This window comes from Macaca nemestrina, chromosome 2 (genome assembly GCF_043159975.1).
Source record: "Macaca nemestrina isolate mMacNem1 chromosome 2, mMacNem.hap1, whole genome shotgun sequence".
Lineage (NCBI taxonomy): Eukaryota > Metazoa > Chordata > Mammalia > Primates > Cercopithecidae > Macaca > Macaca nemestrina.
Genome location: NC_092126.1, coordinates 15,069,938 through 15,091,448, shown reverse-complemented (window position 1 = coordinate 15,091,448; position 21,511 = coordinate 15,069,938). Strand labels below are relative to the sequence as shown.

General features: G+C 45.7%; 1 protein-coding gene and 1 long non-coding RNA gene across 7 annotated transcripts in view; both read right to left on the bottom strand.

Annotated features, from left to right (window-relative positions):
* Positions 1-3,548, bottom strand: part of LOC105470939 (uncharacterized) — a 52,495-nt gene extending 48,947 nt beyond the window's left edge. The window contains exons 1-2 of one of the 4 annotated variants that reach the window (XR_011619570.1): positions 3,166-3,548; positions 1,988-2,184 (exon numbers count right to left, since the gene is read on the bottom strand). This is a non-coding gene — a long non-coding RNA (uncharacterized lncRNA). The remainder of the gene's footprint in view (positions 1-1,987; positions 2,185-3,165) is intronic. The other 3 variants (XR_011619571.1, XR_980882.3, XR_011619572.1) reach the window with 3 other exon arrangements.
* Positions 3,549-10,008: 6,460 nt separating this feature from the next.
* Positions 10,009-21,511, bottom strand: part of LOC105470937 (galactosidase beta 1) — a 109,478-nt gene continuing 97,975 nt past the window's right edge. For all 3 annotated transcript variants that reach the window (XM_011723287.3, XM_071090757.1, XM_071090756.1), the window contains one exon: positions 10,009-10,620. In XM_011723287.3, coding sequence (XP_011721589.2) covers positions 10,306-10,620 — 315 coding nt within the window. In that variant the 3' untranslated portion in view covers positions 10,009-10,305. The remainder of the gene's footprint in view (positions 10,621-21,511) is intronic.

Below are 21,511 nucleotides of genomic sequence, written 5' to 3'. Positions count from 1 at the left end.
AAAAAGAGACTGAGCGATAGGGTGATTAAGTGGTTATCATTTTTTTTTTTTTTTTTTGAGACGGAGTCTCGCTCTGCCGCCCAGGCTGGAGTGCAGTGGCCGGATCTCAGCTCACTGCAAGCTCCGCCTCCCGGGTTTACGCCATTCTCCGGCCTCAGCCTCCCGAGTAGCTGGGACTACAGGCACCCGCCACCACGCCCGGCTAGTTTTTTTTGTATTTTTAGTAGAGACGGGGTTTCACCGTGTTAGCCAGGATGGTCTCGATCTCCTGACCTCGTGATCTGCCCGTCTCGGCCTCCCAAAGTGCTGGGATTACAGGCTTGAGCCACCGCGCCCGGAAGTGGTTATCATTTTAATCTCAATGCTTAGCATGTATTAGGTACACCCTAATAGTTGAATGAATTAATGAATGAATCAAAGTTGTCCTGGATTTAACAAAGAGATGCAGGCTACAGGCATTTTTGTAGAGAATATTGGAGCTTAATAACATTTCCATAAAGAATGGATCTTAGAGGCTGGGCATGGTGGCTCGCGCCTGTAATCCCAGGACTTTGGGAGGCTGAGGCAGGCAAATCGTTTGAGGTTAGGAGTTCAAGACCACCTGACTGACATGGTGAAACCCCATCTTACTAAAAAATACAACACAATTAGCTGGGTGTAGTGGAGCATGCCTGTAGTCCCAGCTACTTGAGAGGCTGAGGCAGGAGAATCACTTGAACCCAGGAGGTGGAGGTTGCAGTGAGCCAAGATCACCTCATTGCACTACAGCCTGGGTGACAGAGCAAGACTCCATCTCCAAAAAAAAAAAAGAATGGATCTTAGAGACTTTTAAGGTGCAAAGACCAAGGACTTAAGTGATAGGCTCACTGAAATGAAGAAGGGGAAATTTCAGTGTACAAGAACATGGGGTGGGTGGGGACAGGCGTGGTGGTTCACGCCTGTAATCCCAGCACTTTGGGAGGCCAAGGTGGGCGGATCACGAGGTCAGGAGATGGAGACCATCCTGGCTAACACGGTGAAACCCCGTCTCTACTAAAAATACAAAAAATTAGCCGGTTCTGGTGGCGGGCGTCTGTAGTCCCAGCTCCTCAGGAGGCTGAGGCAGGAGAATGGCGTGAACCGGGAGGCGGAACTTGCAGTGAGCCGAGATCGCGCCACTGCACTCCAGCTTGGGCGACAGAGTGAGACTCCGTCTCAAAAAAAAAAAAAAAAAAAAGAACATGGGAGCAGCAAATGGCAAAATTTGGTCACTAAGAGAAAGAGAAACAGTTGGGACCAATGTATTGTTGAAGTGTCCTGCTCAGTGAGGAGGAACGGAAGTTCAGTTCACATCTGCTGTATGGTATTCACATTCTACATATGTTGTTACTATTCAGATAACATGGGCACTGAGGTTTTATATCAGAGTGAAGAGTTGGCTGCTCTCAAAAGCATTGCTCTATCTGAATTCTTGAGATGGGTGGCTTCTTCCTAGCTATTAAGAGGCAAAATTCTGGTGCCCAGAGTGGAAAGAAAACCAGACAGTTATCTCAGTCTCTTTTCTCTATCCTCCACTTCTGTCTCCTGAGCAATCAGAATTCTGTCTTTTACCAGGTTGGCTTCGGCAGAGTTTGCAATGAACTGAGATGAATCTGCAGGGACTTCAGGACAGGACTCTGTAATATGTATTTCAATAATACCTTCCTGTTATCAGCCTATCAGGCAATCACAGAAGCTTTTAATAGAAAGCTAGATAAAACTAGTCCTCCACCTAACAACTGTCTCCAATCTAGCTCTTTTTTCTCGTAGATATTTAGTACTGCAAAAATCCCATCTAGTGGAAGGCTTTGGCATGGTAAGGTTGGGTTCCAGGTAATCACAATTTTGGAGTACAAAATCATGAAAGACTTATCAAGATCACTGGGGTGGGGGTGGGGTGCTAGCAGCAGCACAGTGACCTCTGGTCCACTACAAATAAACTCTTTGGTGAGTTTCTTGAGTATCTTACCATATTTGTTCTTTGGACTTTGCAAGTGGTTTGTTGATATTTGCCGATCATGGCAGACAGTGGACAGATGAACCCAGTTGCCCACCAGGGAAGTTGTGATGTTCTTAGCATCAGAAGGCCTCAGGTTGATGTCAGTCTGTGGTGCTTCTCTCTCTCATGTCTCCTCAGCCCCTGTTTCACGTCAAGGAAGAGCTCCCCTTCAGAGAAAAACCGAGAGTCATCATTTGCCTGCTCAACTATGAATAAAGTTCCGTGTACGTTCTCTCTGCTCACTTCTTTCAGAGGCACTTCTGGCTCACGAAACTCTTCAGCTAAGTTGTTGGGGAATTTGCTGAGTGTCAAAACATGAATTAAACCAGAAGAGATATGATAGTGGGTTTTGTCTGAGAGGGATGCCCAGCCTTGTGAACAAGCCATCTTCCAGGGTGGAGGATTACTTGCTCCCTGACCTGTGTCCACTGGGGACCCACATATCCTGGGCATTCTGCTCACCAGAGACACACACAAGACTCATGGGTCAATCACCAAAACCTGGGGCCACAGCTTAGACCTGATCTGTCAGGGCTACTAAACCCACCTACTAAAATAGTTAAATGCTGACAACAAGGCTGAAGTATTGTTCTTCTGTGTTGTGAGTTTTCTCAAATACAGTACAAAACTTTCTCCTTGCAGCTCAATCAAGGCAATCTGCATAGTGAGAAGAGAGTGGGATTTGGAGGCAAGAGACTTGGGTCCAAGTTTCAGGCCCCTGATTTTGTGTAAATCACAATTCTTCCGACTTCTTGATTTTCCTAAACTGTAAATTGAGCTGCATGTCACCTGCCCTATTTCTTCAAAAGGTTCTTATAAAGACTGAATGAGATACTGTATGCAAAATAACATATTAAAGCCACTTTATGAATGTTATTATTCTTATTAAGCACCATCAAAGTTGAAGACATGAACCTAGAAACTTCAGAGGACAAAAGATGTGTGAAGATAACCAATTTTTCAGGATACTACAATCTGGTTGGAGTTAGCTCTGATCCCTGCATCTCTCCTGCCTCATCTCTGTTCATTCCAACCCCAGCCAGATTGAGGTGCATGTCACGAATTTCTGGAATTCTCCATTGTCTTTCCAGACCCTGGATCTTTGCAGATGCTGCTTCCCTCTGAGAAGCACTTTCTGCTGTACTCACGCCTATCTTTTCTCCTTCTTCTCTTATTCTTCACCTGGCTCAACTCCAGAAAGCCTGCCGTGACCAGTCTCTGCTCCACATCAAGTCTAAGACTGGATTCAGCATGCTGACAGCCCTCTGATCTCATCCCTGTCATTGTCTACCCCTCACAATACTGCATTGTTCATTAATAGATCTGTGTGCTCCCTGAGGGGCAAGAAATGTGTCCCACACAGGTGGCATGGGGTGTAGAGTAAGTATTGAATGAATGTCTATTGGGTAAATGAAAAAACAAAAACAAAACAAAACCCACCTACTAAAATAGTTAAATGCTGAGGGGCTTATCCATCACACTAGAAGGGATATGACCTGAAACCCTGGGGACTCCTCACTGGGCACTGCTTGGGACACTTTCTGATTTCAAAGGTCCCAGAAAAGAGCACAGATGGTCCACGACAGCCAAAGCACTCTGGTAAAAATATCCTATTGCGGCCGGGTGCGGTGGCTCACATCTGTAATCCCAGCAGTTTGGAAGGCCGAGGTGGGTGGATCATGTCAGGAAATCGAAAACATCTTGGCTAACACAGTGAAACCCTGTCTCTACTAAAAAATACAAAAAAATTAGCCAGGCATGCTGGCGGGCACCTGTAGTCCCAGCTACTCAGGAGGCTGAGGCACGAGAATGGCATGAACCTGGGAGGCGGAGCTTGCAGTGAGCCAAGATCGTGCCACTGCACTCCAGCCTGGGCAACAGAGTGAGACTCTGTCTCAAAAAAAAAAAAAGATCCTATTGTTTAGTAAAAATTAAAGAAAGTTGAAGTACATTGGACAGACTGCACCTCTTGATCAGAAATCAAATCATAAGATTTCACCCAAAGATAAGAAACAAAGAAACCACACTGAGCTTTGTGTGCAGTGCCCAGCATCTCATACCTCCATAGACTCTGACTGTTCGGGAGTTCACACAGTGGATTTCCTGCCGGTGTCAGTTCCCCTCAGTTAATATCTGGTGAGACCACCAGGGGCCTGGCAATTTGCAAAAGAGACAAAGGGATCCAATTCACTAAACACAGGCTAAATGAACCACTTAGCCAATAGCCTCCTGTTCCTTACCAGTGGGGCCTTGGACCTCAATTCATGCTTTCTGGGCTTTCAGACCTTTAGTGAGGTGGACAGAAATACACAAATTGGAGTGTGCAACAACACAGCACTGGGTGCACATGTGATGATTTCTTAAAAATGGCCACAAATTCTTTTTTTTTTTTTTTTTTTTTTTGAGACGGAGTCTCGCCCTGTCGCCCAGACTGGAGTGCAGTGGCCGGATCTCAGCTCACTGCAAGCTCCGCCTCCCGGGTTCCCGCCATTCTCCTGCCTCAGCCTCCCGAGTAGCTGGGACTACAGGCGCCCGCCACCTCGCCCGGCTAGTTTTTTTTTTGTATTTTTTAGTAGAGACGGGGTTTCACCGCGTGTTAGCCAGGATGGTCTCGATCTCCTGACCTCGTGATCCGCCCGTCTCGGCCTCCCAAAGTGCTGGGATTACAGGCTTGAGCCACCGCACCCGGCCAACACAAATTCTTTGTTACTTCTCCCAACAAAGAATGGGGGTCTGTGTTTCCTCCCCTTGAATCTGGGTTATGACTGTTTTGGCCAGTAGAGTACAGCGGACTGATGCTATGTGACTTATGCCTCTAGGCCTTGAAGGGCCATGCGGCTTCCACCTGCTTCTGTTGCAGTGTTCACTCTTTGGAAGCTCCCTTCTGGAACACGCCATCAGAACCCAGCTACTGTGTTGTAAGAAACCTGAGTCACATGGAAAGATCACTTGTAGAGGCTCTGTTGACTGTCCTAAGTGACCTTAAACTTCAAGTCATCCCGGCCCAAACACCAGGCAAGTGAGGGAAGGAATTGCCAGATAGTTCTGGTACCCAGCAGAAGCCCCAGCGTCACAGAAAAGACAAGCCGTCCTTGCTGGGCTATCCAAATTCCTGATCCATAGAATCATGGGCATAACAAGAGTTGTGCTTCTATGCCATTTAAGCAGACTTACTGGTTTATTATGCAGCAACAGACAACAGCACACACTGCAGCACACAATGATGAGAAATGTCCTGTGGGCAAGGAATTCAATATGCTGGCACTGGAAAGTTGCTTACGTTTGGAGAACAAGCCAACAGAATCTTTAGGAAGCGGAGCACTGAAGAAATCCACACTGGGGACTTTAAGCCCAAACCCTGGATCTCGAGTCTTTTCCGTAGGCTCACGCTGCCCTCCAGCAGTCTCTGGTTAATGCTGGAGAGGCTTGGTGAATGATGTCCCTTCACCTTTTCTACAGCACCTCTTCCTCCCTTTCGGGTCTGGTCTGTGTCATGTTTTATAATAGACCGTCTCCTTCACCTTTGTGTCCTCAGCTAAGCACAGTGGCTGGTCAGGAGGAGACCCAAATTGTCGAACTGAACACAAAGGGATGCAGGGAAAGGATGGAGCATCCTCGGTGTCATTTCTTCCCTCTTGTCCCCCAGATTTCCAGATGATCAGTTACCTGCTTCTGTGGCAGAATATGATAGGAAAGACTCAAACTAGCATTTAGTAAGCAGCCACTACATGGCAAATGCTATATAAGGTACTTTTATGGTGACCTCATTTAATTTTAAAACCCCACAAGGTGGGCGCCACATTTAGGAGAATAAGAAATTTAGACTTACACGATTCCCTTGCCCGAGACCATGCTGATGGAAAGTGATGGAGCAGGAACGTGACCCTGGGTTTCTCACCCCAAAGCCTGTCCTGTTGTATCTTAGGAGACAGTGCTGCTGGTTTGGAGTTTGGAGGAATTAAGCTGGTGGGAGGCCTGCTCACATGTGGGAAAGCCCCTTGCATTGCAAGTAGAGCAACTGTCTGGTGAGGAATCAGTTCAGAATCTTCACCGGGCATTTGCAGACAACCAGAAAGCTGCTGAGCATCCACTTCTAACAAAGGTCAGGGCCAGTGGGCTGAAGGGCAAGGGACACCTGGGGAAGTATTTGCTCAGTCAGACCAAGAGCAGGGGCTAGGCCAAAACCCAGAAACCACCTGGCCCCACTGTCTGGACATCAGGGCAACTTTCCTTGCAGCCCATGTGCTGATGGTCCACACTGGCTATGTGTGCTACCACAGACCAGTCAGGATCCCTCAGACTGACTCAAACGGTGATTTCAGAAAATGACTTCTTTTTCATAAAGGAGAGAAATAAAGACCACATGAGATCATTTCCTATTTGTGTCATTTGACAGAAGACATATTTCTTGTTGGGGAAACAATGAAAAAAAACCCCACCTCGGATTAGCACTAAACAATTTCATTCTGAATAAACTGGATTTACTGAGAAACAAAGATAAACAGACTGACAATGACAGATAAAGAAAGTAGGTAGTGTAAGGTGGAGAAGGGAAGAGAGAGAGGACAGGAGAGATGATAAGTCTGCAAATTCTAAGTGTAATTCTTCTTTTGTTTGAGACAGGTCTGGCCCTGCCACCCAGGCTGGAACGCAGTGGTGTGATTTCAGCTCACTGCAACCTCTGCCTCCCGGGCTCAAGCGATCCTCCTACCTCAGCCTCTCGAGTAGCTAGGACTACAGGCATGCACCACCACATCCAGCTAAATTTTGTTTTGTTTGTTTGTTTTGAGACGGAGTGTCACTCTTGTCACCCAGGCTGGAGTGCAGTGGCGCAATCTTGGCTCCCTGCAGCCTCTGCCTCCCGCTTTCAGGCGATTCCCCTGCCTCGGCCTCCTGAGTAACTGGGATTACAGGTGCCTGCCACCATGCCCGGCTAAGTTTTGTACTTTTTAGTAGAGATGGGGTTTCACCATGTTGGCCAGGCTGGTCTCGAACTCCTGACCTCAGGCGATCCACCTGCCTCAGCCCAAAGTGCTTGGATTGTAGGTGTGAGTCACTGCACCTGGCCTAATTTTAGTATTTTTAGTGGAGATGAGGTCTTGCCATATTGCCCAGCCTAGTCTCGAATTCCTGGGCTCAAGCAATCCACCCACTCGGCCTCCCAAAGTGCTGGGGTTACAGGTCTAAGGGTAATTCTGCCTCTTCTTCATTATTCACTGTCTTCAAAAAAGATATTCTGAAATTGTTTAATCGTTCCTTAAACAGTTCAATATAAATTACTGTATGACTAAACAATCCCACTCATGGGCATCTGTCCAAGGGAAATGAAAACGGATGACTACACAAAGAACTGTATATGGATGTTCATATCAGCAGTCTTCATAATAGTCAAAACTGGAAACCATTCAAATGCCCATCAGCTGGCAAATGGATAAACAAAATATGGTACATTCCTACAATGGCCTGCGACTCAGCAACACACAGGAGTACATTCCTGAACACGCTACAACATGGAACAAACCTCATGGTATGCTAAGTGAGAGAGATCAGACACAAATGACTGTATATTGTGAGGCCGGGTACGGTGGCTGAAAGATAAATTTCATATAAAAGGTTTAGATAGTAGGTAATAAAGGTACTCCCCTTATTATTTTCCAAAGGTAGCATCCATAGAGAGAGTTACATTTTCAATCAATTCGTGGACAGATCTGAAATAAGGTCATTCAGAGAAATCAGGAATGGCTGAAGGTACATCTTATTTTAGGAAGAACACTGTAGCAGGCAAAATGTGTGCCCATGAGAGGCAGCATAGAGTTGGAAGGGTTGAGTCGAGTCCAGAGTCCAGGTGGCACTATCTATGTATTAAGATTCTGTTTTCCGGCCGGGCGCAGTGGCTCATGCCTGTAATCCCAGCAATTTGGGAGGCCCAGGTGGGCAGATAACCTGAGGTCAGGAGTTTGAGACCAGCCTGGCCAAGACAGCAAAACCCCGTCTCTGCTAAACATACAAATATTAGCTGGGCATGGTGATGCACGCCTGTAATCCCAGCTACTCCGGAGGCTGAGGCAGGAGAATTGCTTGAACCCGGGAGACGAAGGTTGCAGTGAGCCGAGATCACGTCACTGCACTCCAGCCTCGGCAACAGAGCGAGATTCTGTTTCAAAAAAAAAAAAAAAAAAAAAAAAAGATTCTGTTTTCCAAAATCTTCCTGGGTAAGGGGTGGCAGAGTGCTGTAGGTGGGAAAACCCATCCAAATTCCCTCACATTGATAAGATAAAACACTGGCTTTGGAGGGAGGTGGGCCAGGTTTGAAATCAACTCTGCCTCTTGCCAAAGTTTTAAATATTTTCAACTGTAAAATGGATTTATTGCTACTTGACCTGACAGTGTAGTTCTGAAGACTGAATGAGAGACATATAAGGCAAGTGTACACATTGATGAGGCGACCACACTCCACTGCTCATGCCTTCTGGAGATTCTCTGCTTGTCTCTGGCACAGGGGAACTGCAATTCACCAGTGTACATATGCACACGCTCCTTTAAAGGAGTCATTTCACATTTCTTTCCAAAGCTTCTCACTGTTTGGCCATGGTTCTTGAGTATCATTTTGTGTTTTTGGTAACTGTGCAGTGGAGGAGTAATGAAATGATGGTAATGGTCCATGTAGAACCTCCTTCGCCCTGTGATCTGCCCGAACATCAAATGGTGCAGAACATCTAGAAAAAGGTACTACAGAAAAACGTCCTCAATGTCCTCAACTAAGTTCCAGTGTTTGTTTCAGCTCATCTATGCCACCTGCAGCTCAACCAGCGTTTAAAGACTCGCTGTTCAATCTCAGATATTTCTTATTTGTGCCTATGAGAGAGGGGAAAATATACCACCAAGAAAACATTACAGATTGACATAAAAAAACTTTCCTTTCTCCCTCCTTAAAAAAAAAAAAACAAAAAAACCCCTACAGGGCTGGGTGCAGAGGTTCATAACTGTAATCCCAGAACTTTGGGAGGTCAAGGCAGGAGGATCACTTGACGCCAGGAATTCAAGGCTGCAATGAGCTACGATCGTGCCATTGCACTTCAGCCTGGGCAACAGAGCAAGACCCAGCCTCAAAAAAAAAAAAAAAATTACATATTCTTGGTATATAATTAAAAATACAGATAAGAAAAAGCAAGCAATCTCTCAAATGCTTACCATCCAGATATAATTATATGAACATTTTAAAGTTGTTCCTAACCTTTCTTGTGCAACACAAGCATGTATTAATATTCTGTGTATGCAATATATACCCAGACACTAGAGCCAGACTACCTGGGCTCAAACCCTGTCTTGCCACGTACATCTGTGAGATCTGGTAAACTGGCAGGATGACAGTATATTCCTCAGTGTTCTTGTGAGGGGCAAGTGAGTTAAACACACCCTCAGAACTGTGCATGGCATAGAACAAGTCCTTGACAAATGAGAGCTACTGTTCCATGTCAGGACGGGAATATCAGAAACACCATGTCCTTTCCTATCTGTGCACATACACGGCACACACACACGTGCATGCCTAACTACTGATATGTGTATAGGCCTGTACTGTGTGAATATGCGAAGTTCTTATGTTGAAACACACAAAATGGGATCCAATTTAAGGTAATCTGTTTTTTCATGTATCAGGACATTTGCATAAAAGTATAGATCTCTCACCATTTTAGTGGCTAAAATACTATGCTTCTATATAGATATACCATACTATGTACACTGTGCAACTGTGAATCACTTAGATTGTTTGCATAATTGTTTTGAGCTGTATTTGTCAGTTATCTAATCCAAAAGCAAGCCAAATAACGATCAGAAAAGCAGCAGTCCGCAGATCAAACAAAGACTATTTTCCATCCTTTTGAACTTCAAGTTAGTGAAGTGGTTTATTCAGCCCACTCAAGTCTAGTTATGATTTAAGTCAGACCATATAATTTAATACCTGCACATTAAAAACAGTGACATTATCATTTGAGTACAGATTTTATTTAACAAAAAGGCAACATGATTCTTCCAAAATACAAATCACTACCACCTTTAAAGCTCCCATTCCAACCCTGCAGATATGTATGCACGTTACTGTGCTGTTAGCCCCTCACACATTCCAGGTGGTCCCTGAAGGTGGGGCTTTGGCACTGCAGGGATGCAGGGAAACCTCAGGTGAAAATCCACATCCAAAATTCCTTTCCAATTCCACACTCCAATCAGTGCAATGTGGCATGACAGGGAGGATCTGGGAGGTACATTCAGAGTAGAATCCCTCAAAGTCACAGGCTTTCATCATCATACATGCTCCAGCCACGAATCTTTGTTTTTTTGGGGGGTGGGGCCATGAGTCTTTGCTCAACAGGTTTGGAGAGATGATCGTAGATCTGAGATGAGCCAATAACTGGCCTGTCCACGAACTCCACAGCACACAGTTCTGGACCATCACTGCTGCAGGGTGCGCGCTCCAGTTCCAGCACGGTGATGGTGTTTGGGGCTGAGGTCATCAGGATGTGCTGGGGCACAAACAAGGTCAACTGAGGGCCCCGGGCTGGCCAATAGCGGCCAAGGTTAAAGCCATTAATCCAGACCTGGCCCTGGAGGGAGAGAGAGACAAAACCATCAACCCCAGATGCAGCGAAAGCCCTGAGGAAGGTGGGGGCCCTGATGTAGGGCAGGTCAGCAGCAATGGAGGAAAGAAATGCCCCCAGAAAGGTGGGGCTGACAGCCAGGCCCATGCCAGCCTTGGTTTCAGCTTCCTGCTGAGATAACTGGCCAAGGTGGGAACAAGGTGGATGGGGGATAACAAAAACTTGCCCCAAAGACCCACCCCTGCTTCAGGAAAATACAGGTTTGGTGCCTCTGACAGACTTCAGTGGCCACAGATGTCAGTACCAGAGAACAGTGTGGAAGTTTCTGAATTTCATCCCGGTTCCAGGGTGCTGCCTGTCCCCACAGACCAGCCTCTCCCTGACTTTTCTGTACACAGAAGACAACTGCTGAACTGCTTCCTTAAATAGATCTTTTCCTTCTTCATTCTCTTTTCTTAGAGGCAGGTCTTGACCTCACTATCTGCTGCACACCCGGTGAACACAGGGCACATAGGACTCCAGGGCCTGCATCCTGAGGTCAGACAGGTACCAGGAGTGGTCCCCAAAACAACCCCTCAAGAGGGATACGGGGTTTGGGTGAGGGAGAGGAAGAGGCTCATCCAGTTGGGTATCTACATTACTGCTATGTTTTAATGACTCTTACAGGCACCCTCAGAGTTAGGGTGTGGATTCCATGTTTGGTTCAGGAGCAGAGATGATGCTATAGGCTGCAGAAACAATCTCTGTGAGTAGGGGAAGCTGCTTCCCATAACAAAACTGAAAGTGGAGGATAAACTCCTAAAAAACAGGGACCCTGTTTAGCTTTGTCTACACATCCTCTCTGTATGTGCTAAAATTTGCTTAAAGGGGCTGAGTGCAGTTGTTCATGCCTGTAATCCCAGCACTTTGGGAGGCCAAGACGGGCAGATCACCTGAGGTCAGGAGTTCGAGACTAGCCTAGCCAACATGCTGAAAACCCGTCTCTACTAAAAATACAAAAGTTAGCCGGGTGTGGTGGCACATGCCTGTAAACCCAGTTACTCAGGAGCCTGGGGCAAGAGAATCACTTGAACCCGGGGAGGCAGACGTTGCAGTGGGCTGAGATTGCGCCACTGCACTCTAGCCTGGGTGGTGACAGAGCAAGACTGCATCTCAAGAAAAAAAAAAAAAATTGCTCAAAGATAAAGGCAAGGATCAACAGTTGGCTAAATAGATGGAACGTTCTATTATAAAGAAAGAAAGTGAAGAAGGGGAGATCACATATATGCAAAAGAAAGAGAAAATCTGGGAGAGGAAAAGAAAACATAAAGGGAGAAGGAAGAGGAAAGAGGAATAGAAGAAGGGACGGAGGCAGGAAAGAAACTGCAACCCGCAGTGGCCCAGATATCCTAGGAGACAGCTGGGAGGAGGCCCAGCTATGGCTGACACCTGCTGAGCCCTAATCCTCATCACGTTCTGCAACACTACTGCTGCTGCTCACCCCAGGGATCCTCAGTCTTCTTATGTTTGGGTATTTTTCAGCCTCCAAGTGTCCCCTTTATTTTAGATCCTTCTGAATTTCCTACCTGGGTTCATATCTGTGTCCTGCCACTTACTAGCTGTCTGACCTTGGACAGGTCTCAACTGAATTTTTCATACCAGTCATTGGGGACAATGATGATGAAGGAACAGTGCGTGGCCTGTAAGTGGTAGCACTCCTTACATGATTAAAGTGAAAAGATATTGGTGTTCACATGCCTACAAAAGAAGGGGGTCCGTGATTAAAAACCACCTGTCTGTTGGATTAAGTCATTTAGAAAGAGGACGACAGTTTCACAGTTCTCAGAACTATTTCACTCTTGTTTTTACGCTGGGATATGTTATCTCATTCCATCCTAAAAGGTATATACAATGACAGCTTCACCAGGTTTTTATCAGCTTAAAATCTGCCGGCGCCTTGTTTTTGCAGTATTAGAGAACAGTAGCACTTTACTTTTGCGGTCAAGGGGGAAGACAGAGAAGTGGGAGGTCTTTGTGAGCAGCACCCGAGGAATGGCACGCATGACTACAGGCTTCATGCTATGCTCAGGACACAGGCCAAGTCAACTCCTGACCAAATAGCAGGTGATCAGAGTGGAGGTTTGGTCCTTTCTCAAACCTCAAGTTCCATTTCATAAGCATCTAAGAGATGGGCCCTCATTCGCTGGGTGGACTGTGCACCTGGTAGGTAAGCTGGGAATTGTTTTCCCTGGATCCCCTTCCCTGGATGGTTCTGGGTAAGTGTTGGTCAGAAGGGGCCCTTGCTTGAGATCGGGAAGGTGGAGGGAAGCAGCAACCATTGCTCTGGGTGCAGTGGTGCAATCCTGGCTCACTGCAGCCTCCACCTCCCAAGTTCAAGAGCTTCTTGTTCCTCCGCCTCCTGAGTAGCTGGGAATACAGGCGTGCACCACCATGCCCAGCTAATTTTTGTATTTTTGGTAGAGATGGGTTTTTGCCGTGTTGCCCAGGCTGGTCTCCGACTCTTGGCCTCAAGATATCCGCCCACCTCGGCCTCCCAAGTATTGGGATTACAGGCATAAGCCACCAAGCCTGGCTTTTTTCTTCTTCTTCTTCTTTTTTTCCTTTTTGAGGCAAGGTCCCACTCCAGACACCCAGGTTAGAATGCAGTGGCACCATCAAGGCTCACTAGTGTCAACCTCCCACATAGCTGGGACTATGGGCATGTCCCACCGTGCCTGGCTCATTTTTGTATTTTTTTTAGAGATGGCGTTTCGCCATGTTGCCCAGGCTGGTCTCAAACTCCTGGTCTCAAGTGATCCTCCCACCTCAGCCTCCCAAAGTGCTGGGATTACAGGCGTGAGCCACCACGCCTGGCCATGCACATGTTTCTTACAGGAGGGCAATGCTAGGAATGGAATTGCTGGGTCATGGGATATGCCTGTGTCCAATTTTAGTGATACTGTAAAGAGTAGCTATTTTTTAAAAAAGTGTGAAGGAGGAATTGAATTTTCATATGTGGTTAAAAATGAACATTCTTTTTTTTTTTTTTTTTTGAGACAAAGTCTGGCTCTGTTGCCCAGGCTGGAGTAAGGTGGCGCCATCTCGGCTCACTGCAACCTCCGCCTCCCGGGTTCACACCATTCTCCTGCCTCAGCCTCCTGAGTAGCTGGGACTACAGGCGCCCGCCACCATGCCCGGCTAATTTTTTGTATTTTTAGTAGAGACAGGGTTTCACCGTGTTCGCCAGGATGGTCTCGATCTCCTGACCCTGTGATCTGCCCGCCTCGGCCTCCCAAAGTGCTGGGATTACAGGCGTTAGCCAGCATGCCCAGCAAAAATGAACATTCTTATAAAGAATATTATACAAGGCCAGGCGTGGTGGCTCACATCTGTAATCCCAGTACTTTGGGAAGCCAAGGTGGGCAAAACACTTGGGGTCAGGAGTTTGAGACCAGCCTGGCCAACATGGTGAAACCCTGTCTCTACTAAAAGTACAAAAATTAGCCAGGCATGGTGGCGGGTGCCCGTAATCCTAGCTACTCAGGAGGCTGAGGCAGGGGAATTGCTTGAACCTGGAAGGTGGAGGTTGCAGTGAGCTGAGATTGCACCACTGCACTCCAGTCTGGTGATAGAGCAAGACTCAGTTTGAAAAAAACAAAACAAAACAAAACAAAAACAATGTTACACAAGAAGCTACTGCACTGGACTACAGCGCTAAGGTATGGTGAGATCCTAGTGGCTTCATCATTAGACCATGATCTCTCCATTTCTCTCCATCCTCGCAGCCTGACTTCCAGAGCGAGTCATAAATCAATGTTGTCTTAGACTGCTGCGGCTTCCTCATAGTCTCCTGACTCTATTAACTCTAGAATCTAGGCTCTGCATAGCTGCCAAAGTGAAAATAGGATGCTTTTCACACATTTCTGTTTCTAACCTCCTTCCTGTGGTCCACAGCCCATACCTTCACCCTTTCCTCCTTGTCTCTGCCGCACTCCCCCTTGCTCACTCCACTCTCCACTACTTTTCTTTCTTTCCTTTCTTCTCTCTCTCTCTCTCTCAGGCTATGTTGGAGTCCAGTCGCTATTCACAGTCACAATTCTAGCACAATACAGCCTTCTGCCTCAGCTTCCCAAGAAGCTGGGTCTTCAGATGTGCACCACCACACACAGCTCCCCAATTACTTTAAGTTAGTCTCACTAAGGCTGATATCAGCTTGTCACCACGCGCGAACACTATTCACCTTGACCTGAAGCCTTCTCATCACTCAGGCAGGGCCACGATCCTCCTCCTTAATGCTGGGTTTTCCATTCCAAGTCACTCACTATCCTTTAATTTTTTCTTTTTCTTCTAGTTATTATCATGATTTGAAATTCATATCTTCTGTTTGATGACTAGTTTAGGAGCTATTTCCAGCTATAACACAGGCTTTAGGAAGGGAAAGGCTTTGTCCATTTTGTTTGAGGCGAGATTCTCCACATGCAAGAGAGTGATACTCAATATACACTTAGTAGCACTCATGGCTGCTGATACTTGTTGATAATTTTGCCAAGAAAAGATTCACTGAAGAGGTGACGTGAAGCCCTTCTGAAAGAATTCTTCACGTTCCTCTGCTCCCAGTTCAAGAGTTTTAAAGAATATTGTTCACTCAAAGAAAAACATTTGCCTTCCCTCCTTGATTAGAACCAATGAAAAACAGATTAATATAATTTAACTTTAAACATTCTATTTAAAAAATATATACATTGATCTTTATTTCTCTTTAAAAAGTTATGCTTTTGCAATTATTTTTGGTGGGGAGGTATGCACGTGTTGCTGAATATGATCTAAAAGTTGATACACTCTTAATGAAGTTAGCCCCGTGGGGGCCAAGCATTTATACAGTGAACACCAGTGGTTTCCGGGGCTGCCTAAGGCAGTCTCAGTTAAAACAGTTCCATGACAAAGTGACTTTCTCTGACCATGGCTTGACCCTGGCAGATTCCCCACCCTTTGCTGTAATCACCAAGGCAATAATAATAGTTTCATAAATGTGAGGTTCCTGGAAATGCCTGACCTACTTTTTTGTTGATCAGACAGATTCATGTGTTTGTCTGTCTGTTTTAAACTATCTGGATAAATGGAATTTAAAACAAAAGTTTTGTTTCCTTCCTTCCCCTCCCTCCCTCCCTCCCTCCCTTCTGAGACAGGGTCTCACTGTGTCATTCAGACTGGACTGCAGCCGCACTATCATAGCTCACTGCAGCCTCGAATTCTTGGACTCAAGCGATCCTCCTGTGTCAGCCTCCCGAGTCGCTGGGACTACAGGTGTGAAACTATTTGTCGGGGGAGGCCAGCACGTGTTGTTGTTAGCCATCATGGCCAGCTAACTTAAAAACCATTTTTAAAAATAGACATAGAATCTCACTATGTTGCCCAGGCTTGTCTCCAACTCCTGGCCTCAGGTGATCCTCCTGCTTTTACCTCCCAAAGTGCTGGGATTACAGGTGTGAGCCTCTGTGCCTGGTCTCACTATTGTTTTAAGTTGTAGTTTAAAATTTTCCAAAAATTTTTGGGAGCTCCTTTAAAAGCAACAATAAGCTTAGGGTAGATGCTGCCTTTGTCACTCTCTGAAAGAAAACATGTACACACTTGCAGGACTTAAAATGGAAAAGACAAAGGTACAGTTAGTTCCCAAAGTTAAAGGCTCTCACACACACAGCTCATGGATCACTGTGATGCTCACCTGGGAGAAAGAGAAGAAAAAGAGGAGAATTGAAAAGAAAAAAGGTAAAAGCCTCTCACAGGGCTTGCTTAGAAATAAGATGTTAAATAGATCTCACTGAAATACACAGGAGAAGATTAATTCTCCCCTTCCTTCAGAACCCCAAAGGGCTCTGCAGCTTCCTCTTCAGTCTTAGAGTAATAAAGTTAAATAACTTTATGGTTTCTCTATATTTTGGGACAGATCCAAACAGAACTGAAGCCATCAAATGCATACAATAATAGCATAAAACATAGATCACTTCTCATCAAATCCCAAATAAAAATTCTTTTTCCTTCTCAACTCCCAACAGTTCCACCATTGCTAGACCTTTTTAATATAATGCTCACTTAACAACAGTCGTCAAACCACCTCACATATCTGGAACCAAGCTAGGAACTGATAAGCAAAACTACTGCCTTATGTCATACTTTTTCTAAAGTTCACAACCTAAAAATTGTAGGAGACCTTCTTTCACTTCTAGCCTATTTACTCATCTACAAAAGTTCTAAGAAGTTTTGTTACTAAATTAATATAATATTTGTTGAGAGAAGTCTGATGGTCTAGTTTCAAAGTTCACGGGACTTGTGACTGGAAACAGTGAATTAGATGGAAATAGTGGGTCTTGTAGGATGTAAGCGTAATTACAAATTAGATAAAAAAGAAGTTTAACAAGCATATCAAATTTAGGATGAAAGTAGGGTCCAATAGTGTTAAGACCTGTGGCATATTGAAAAGATGGCCCCAATTCTTAGTGGTTCTGTCTGTCAAGAAGTAGAATCTGTCTGGGCATGGTGGCTCCCTCCTGTAATCCCAGCACTTTGGGAGGCCAAGGTGGGTGGATCATCTGAGGTCAGGAGTTCCAGACTAGCCTGGCCTACATGGTGAGACCCCAACTCTACTAAAAATACAAAAATCAGCCAGGTGTGGTGGCACACGCCTGTAATCCCAGCTACTCAGGAGGCTGAGGCAAGAGGATCGCTTGAACCCAGGAGGTAGAGGTTGCAATGAGCTGAGATTGCGTCACCACGCTCCAGCTTAGGCGACAGAGTGAGACTCCATCTCAAAAAAAAAAAAAAAAAAAAAAAAAGGAGTAGAATATGTTTCTCCATTCCTTGGATCTGGCTGGTCTAGTGACATATTTTGGCCAAACAACGTGGAAGAAGTGACATGTGAATCCTGACTTGGGCCTTAAGATGCCTTGAGCATTTGCATTCTTTCTTTGAACACGGCTCAGTCGTATGTGAACAAGCCCAGGCTAGCTTGCTGGATGATGAAAGAGATGTGGTCTCATCTTCTCTGTTGCCTCAGCTGACAGATGGCTAACACCCAGGTGGTCATGCCCAGCTGAGACCAGCAAAACCACCACTTGGTCTGCCAATACTTAAAATAGTGAACCAAATAAACTGCTGCTGTTTGAATCCACTAAGTTTTGGGTGACTCGTTACGCAGCAGAAGCTAACTGATACACATCTCCATGGTCAGAAGGTGCCTAAGCATGCTACTTTTCAGGAAAGTGAGTGACCTTTAAAAACTCAATTTAAAAATAGTAGAGCCATCCACTACTTAGTTCTGCTTTCACTGATCAATCACCAAATCCCATCGGGGCTTCCTCAGCCATGTCTGTGCCTTTCTCAGGACGGCTGAGAACAGCTGGCTGAGAAGACACCTGTGAGCACTCAGTACAGTGGCCAGCACAGCAGATGTGGCTGGTACTGCTATTATTTCCTGAACCTGGACCGCCCTCCCTCCCTACTGCCACACTCAAGTCCGGCTCTGTTTCTTCTCCCTGGACCACTTCTCCAGCAGAAGAGCAGCTTTCAGGGGTAACAGGGAGAGAGTTCTGTTTTATACCTATCAGGCTGGAGGTGCCTATGAGACCCCCAAAGGTGGGCTCCAGAGTCTTGTAAGAGCGGAGCTGGAAAAGGAAACGTGAGCAAGTCCAGCACATCTGTGAGAATGACATCCCCCAAAAGTGTAAAAAGAGAGCCCAGGACCAAGTCCTGAGGACTGAAACATAGAAGCTGAGAGAGAAGCCTGAGAAGGAACAAAGAGAGGGAGGAAAACCAGGAGAAGTTTGGGCACGCAAGTCAGGAGAAGCGATCCTCCCACCTCTCACCGGGTAGCTGGGACTGCAGGTGCCACCATGCCCCTATAACTATCCTAGAGTTATCTGGGGCGCCATCCTAAGTCGCCTCATTAGCATAAACCCAGGTGTGACTGAAAGGGGCTAGTTACAAATAACAAAAGACACTCCTACCACTCAGAAAATGCCAAGGGTTTTAGGGTCCTGGAACCAGGGACAAAGACCAAATATATTTCTTATTATACTATTCCCTTGAAAAATGTCAGTCCCTCTGCACAAAATGTCCTTCCCACTAGGTGGACCAGACCTTTCCTGGCAATCTTAGGCACTTACAATTTCCTCCTCTCCAAGGCCCAACTGCATGGTTTACAGATCTCTTACAGACTCTTATAATTCTCTTGGGCTCTGTCTATACCTCTATCTCTCCAAATGGATTGAGACCAAGTGACTAACATGGATAAGGTTTTAAAAGATTTACATACTCTTTGGTGGCATCATCGTGTCTCACTGCAGCCTAGACTTTCTCAGCTCAAGCAATCCTCCCATCTCCCACCAGGTAGCTGGGACTACGGGTGCGTGCCACCAGGCCCAGCTAATTAAAAATAAATTTTTGTAGAGATGAGGTCTCATTAAGTTGCCCAGGCTGGTCTCAAACCCCCGAGCTCAAGTGATCCTACCACCTCGGTCTCCCAAAGGGCTAGGATTATAGGTGTGAGCCATCGCATCAGCCAGAAAATTTCAAAAGCAAGATGTAACAAATAGTTAAAAGAAGGAATTTCTTTCAGCTATTTATTGTACATTGTTTTATTTCATAATTATTTTACATCTTGAAGGTGGGATAATTTATCTTTAAAATACAGAATTACTTTTGATCAGTATTCTATTTTGATTCTTGGCTCTTTAAAGCATAATTTTGGTTGAGGAAAAATGGGACGCTATCCCACTCACTACCATGCTCTGTCATGCACCTAAACCTACCACAAAATGTTAAAGGCTGGAAGGCTGCATAGGATATTGACATGAGACTTATCCACACCCATCTGAAAGAGAGGTAAATAGCAGAAGCACTGCTGTGCTGGCAGGACATGACATTTCAGGTTTGGCATATAGCAGGGGTCCCCAAACCCCAGGCCACAGACTGGCCGCGGCCTGTTAGGAACCAGGCCACACAGTGAGAGGTGAGTGAGCATTACTGCCTGAGCACCACCTCCTGTCAGATTGACAGCAGCATTAGATTCTCATAGGAGCAGGAACCCTATTGTGAACTGTGCACATGAGGGATGTAGGCTGTGCCCTCTTTATGAGAATCTAACTAATGCTTGATGATCTGAGGTGGAACAGTTTCATCCCAAAACCATTCCCATCCCCTCTTACCCCCCACAGCCCATGGAAAAAGTGTCTTCCACAAAACTAGTCCCTGATAACAAGGTTGGGGACCACTGGCATACAGGACACATCGCGGAAAGCACTGGAGGAGAACGCTTCCTGTCTAAGGGACTTTCTCGTCAGATAAGAACTCAGTGAGGTCAAAGCGTTGCCCTGTGTCTCCTGGACAGAGCAGAACATGCCTGACCCCTTTCTACTGAAGTCCCAGTTGATACTCATTCACATTTAGCATTAACCAGAAAGCCACATCTGACTCAAGTAAAGCCAGTGTAAACAAAAGTGATTTTTTTAATCTCATGAATCGCCCTTATCAGTGACTTTGCCCTCTAAATCAAGGTAGTTTCTTTACAGTGAAATGAATAGGAAGAGCTTAGAGTCATGTGCCAGGGGCTTTGACAAGGGCCTCTCCTGATGAAGGATGTGGGGGTTAGTGCACAGCCTTAGAAACAGCTGGGGCTTCAGGGATCATTTTGTCCACCCCCCACCACAACGGCCAGCTCCCTGCATTCAAACTATGTGCTAATGTGTTCATCCTTTCAAATGTCAGAGCTTAGCACTCAGTGTGGGAGTGTGATCTGCCTGTTCTGAGGTGGTTGATCATTTAGAAGCTCCAGAGCTGGCCTGGGACTGTCCTCGGCAGCAGGGACCTCTGTACACCGAAAGCAGAAACCACATCAGTCCAGTGTTAGGTAGGACGTGTGCGTACCCTTGGACCTTCACACTCATTCACTCCAAAGTCCACAAACTTCTTGGATGGGCCTTTGTGTGTGTGTGTGTGACTTTATTGACCTAGAATTCATATACCATACAATTCAGCAGTCTTTAGTATACTACAGAGCTGCACAACCATTACCACGGTCAATTTTAGAACATTTCATCACTCCATTAAGAAGCCCTGTACCCTTTAACACTCTCTTCCCATCTGACCAACACTCTCTTTTCCCTGCTCTAGGCAGTCACAGATCTTCCTGTCTACATGAATTTGCCTGTTCTGGACATTTCATGTAAATGGAATCATGCAACATACAGTCCTTTGTGACTGGTGTCTTTCATTAGCCCATGTTTTCAAAATTCTTCCATGTTGTGACATGTATCAATACTTCATTTCTTTTTATTGCCGAATCATATTGCATTGTATGGATGTAGTACATTTTGTTTATTGATTCCTCAGTTGATGCACATTTGGGCTGTTTCCGCCTTATGGAAATTATGGATAATGGTGCGATGAATACTTGTGTACAAGTTTTTGAGTGGACATATGGATTAGATGGGCTTTCGGGGGTCTGAACCCTTTGACACATTCACAAATACTGTGTGGAGGTGTACTTTCAAGCCTGGAGATGCAGAGCATTCATCAGACTGATCAAATAAGTAAAGAGCCCCAGCCTCGATAATGAGTGCGAGTTTCTCACTGGTTCTCAATACCACCTGCTTTTTCACATGGGGCTCAGGTACCTGTGCCACTGAGCACTTCTGTACCTCCTACAAGTTACTTAGCTCTCTAAGCCTCCAGCTACTCATCTGCAAACTGGAGATAATGATCCATCTACCACAGGAGCCTCTTTTGATGGCTATGGAGATAGTGTCTATAAAGTGTTGAGCAGAACTCCTGGGTCAGTAACTCTTGCATGTGACACCTTTATGATTTGATCAAGATGAACCTCCCTCTGACCTCCAACATGTCCTAGTTTCCATTTGTCTCCACT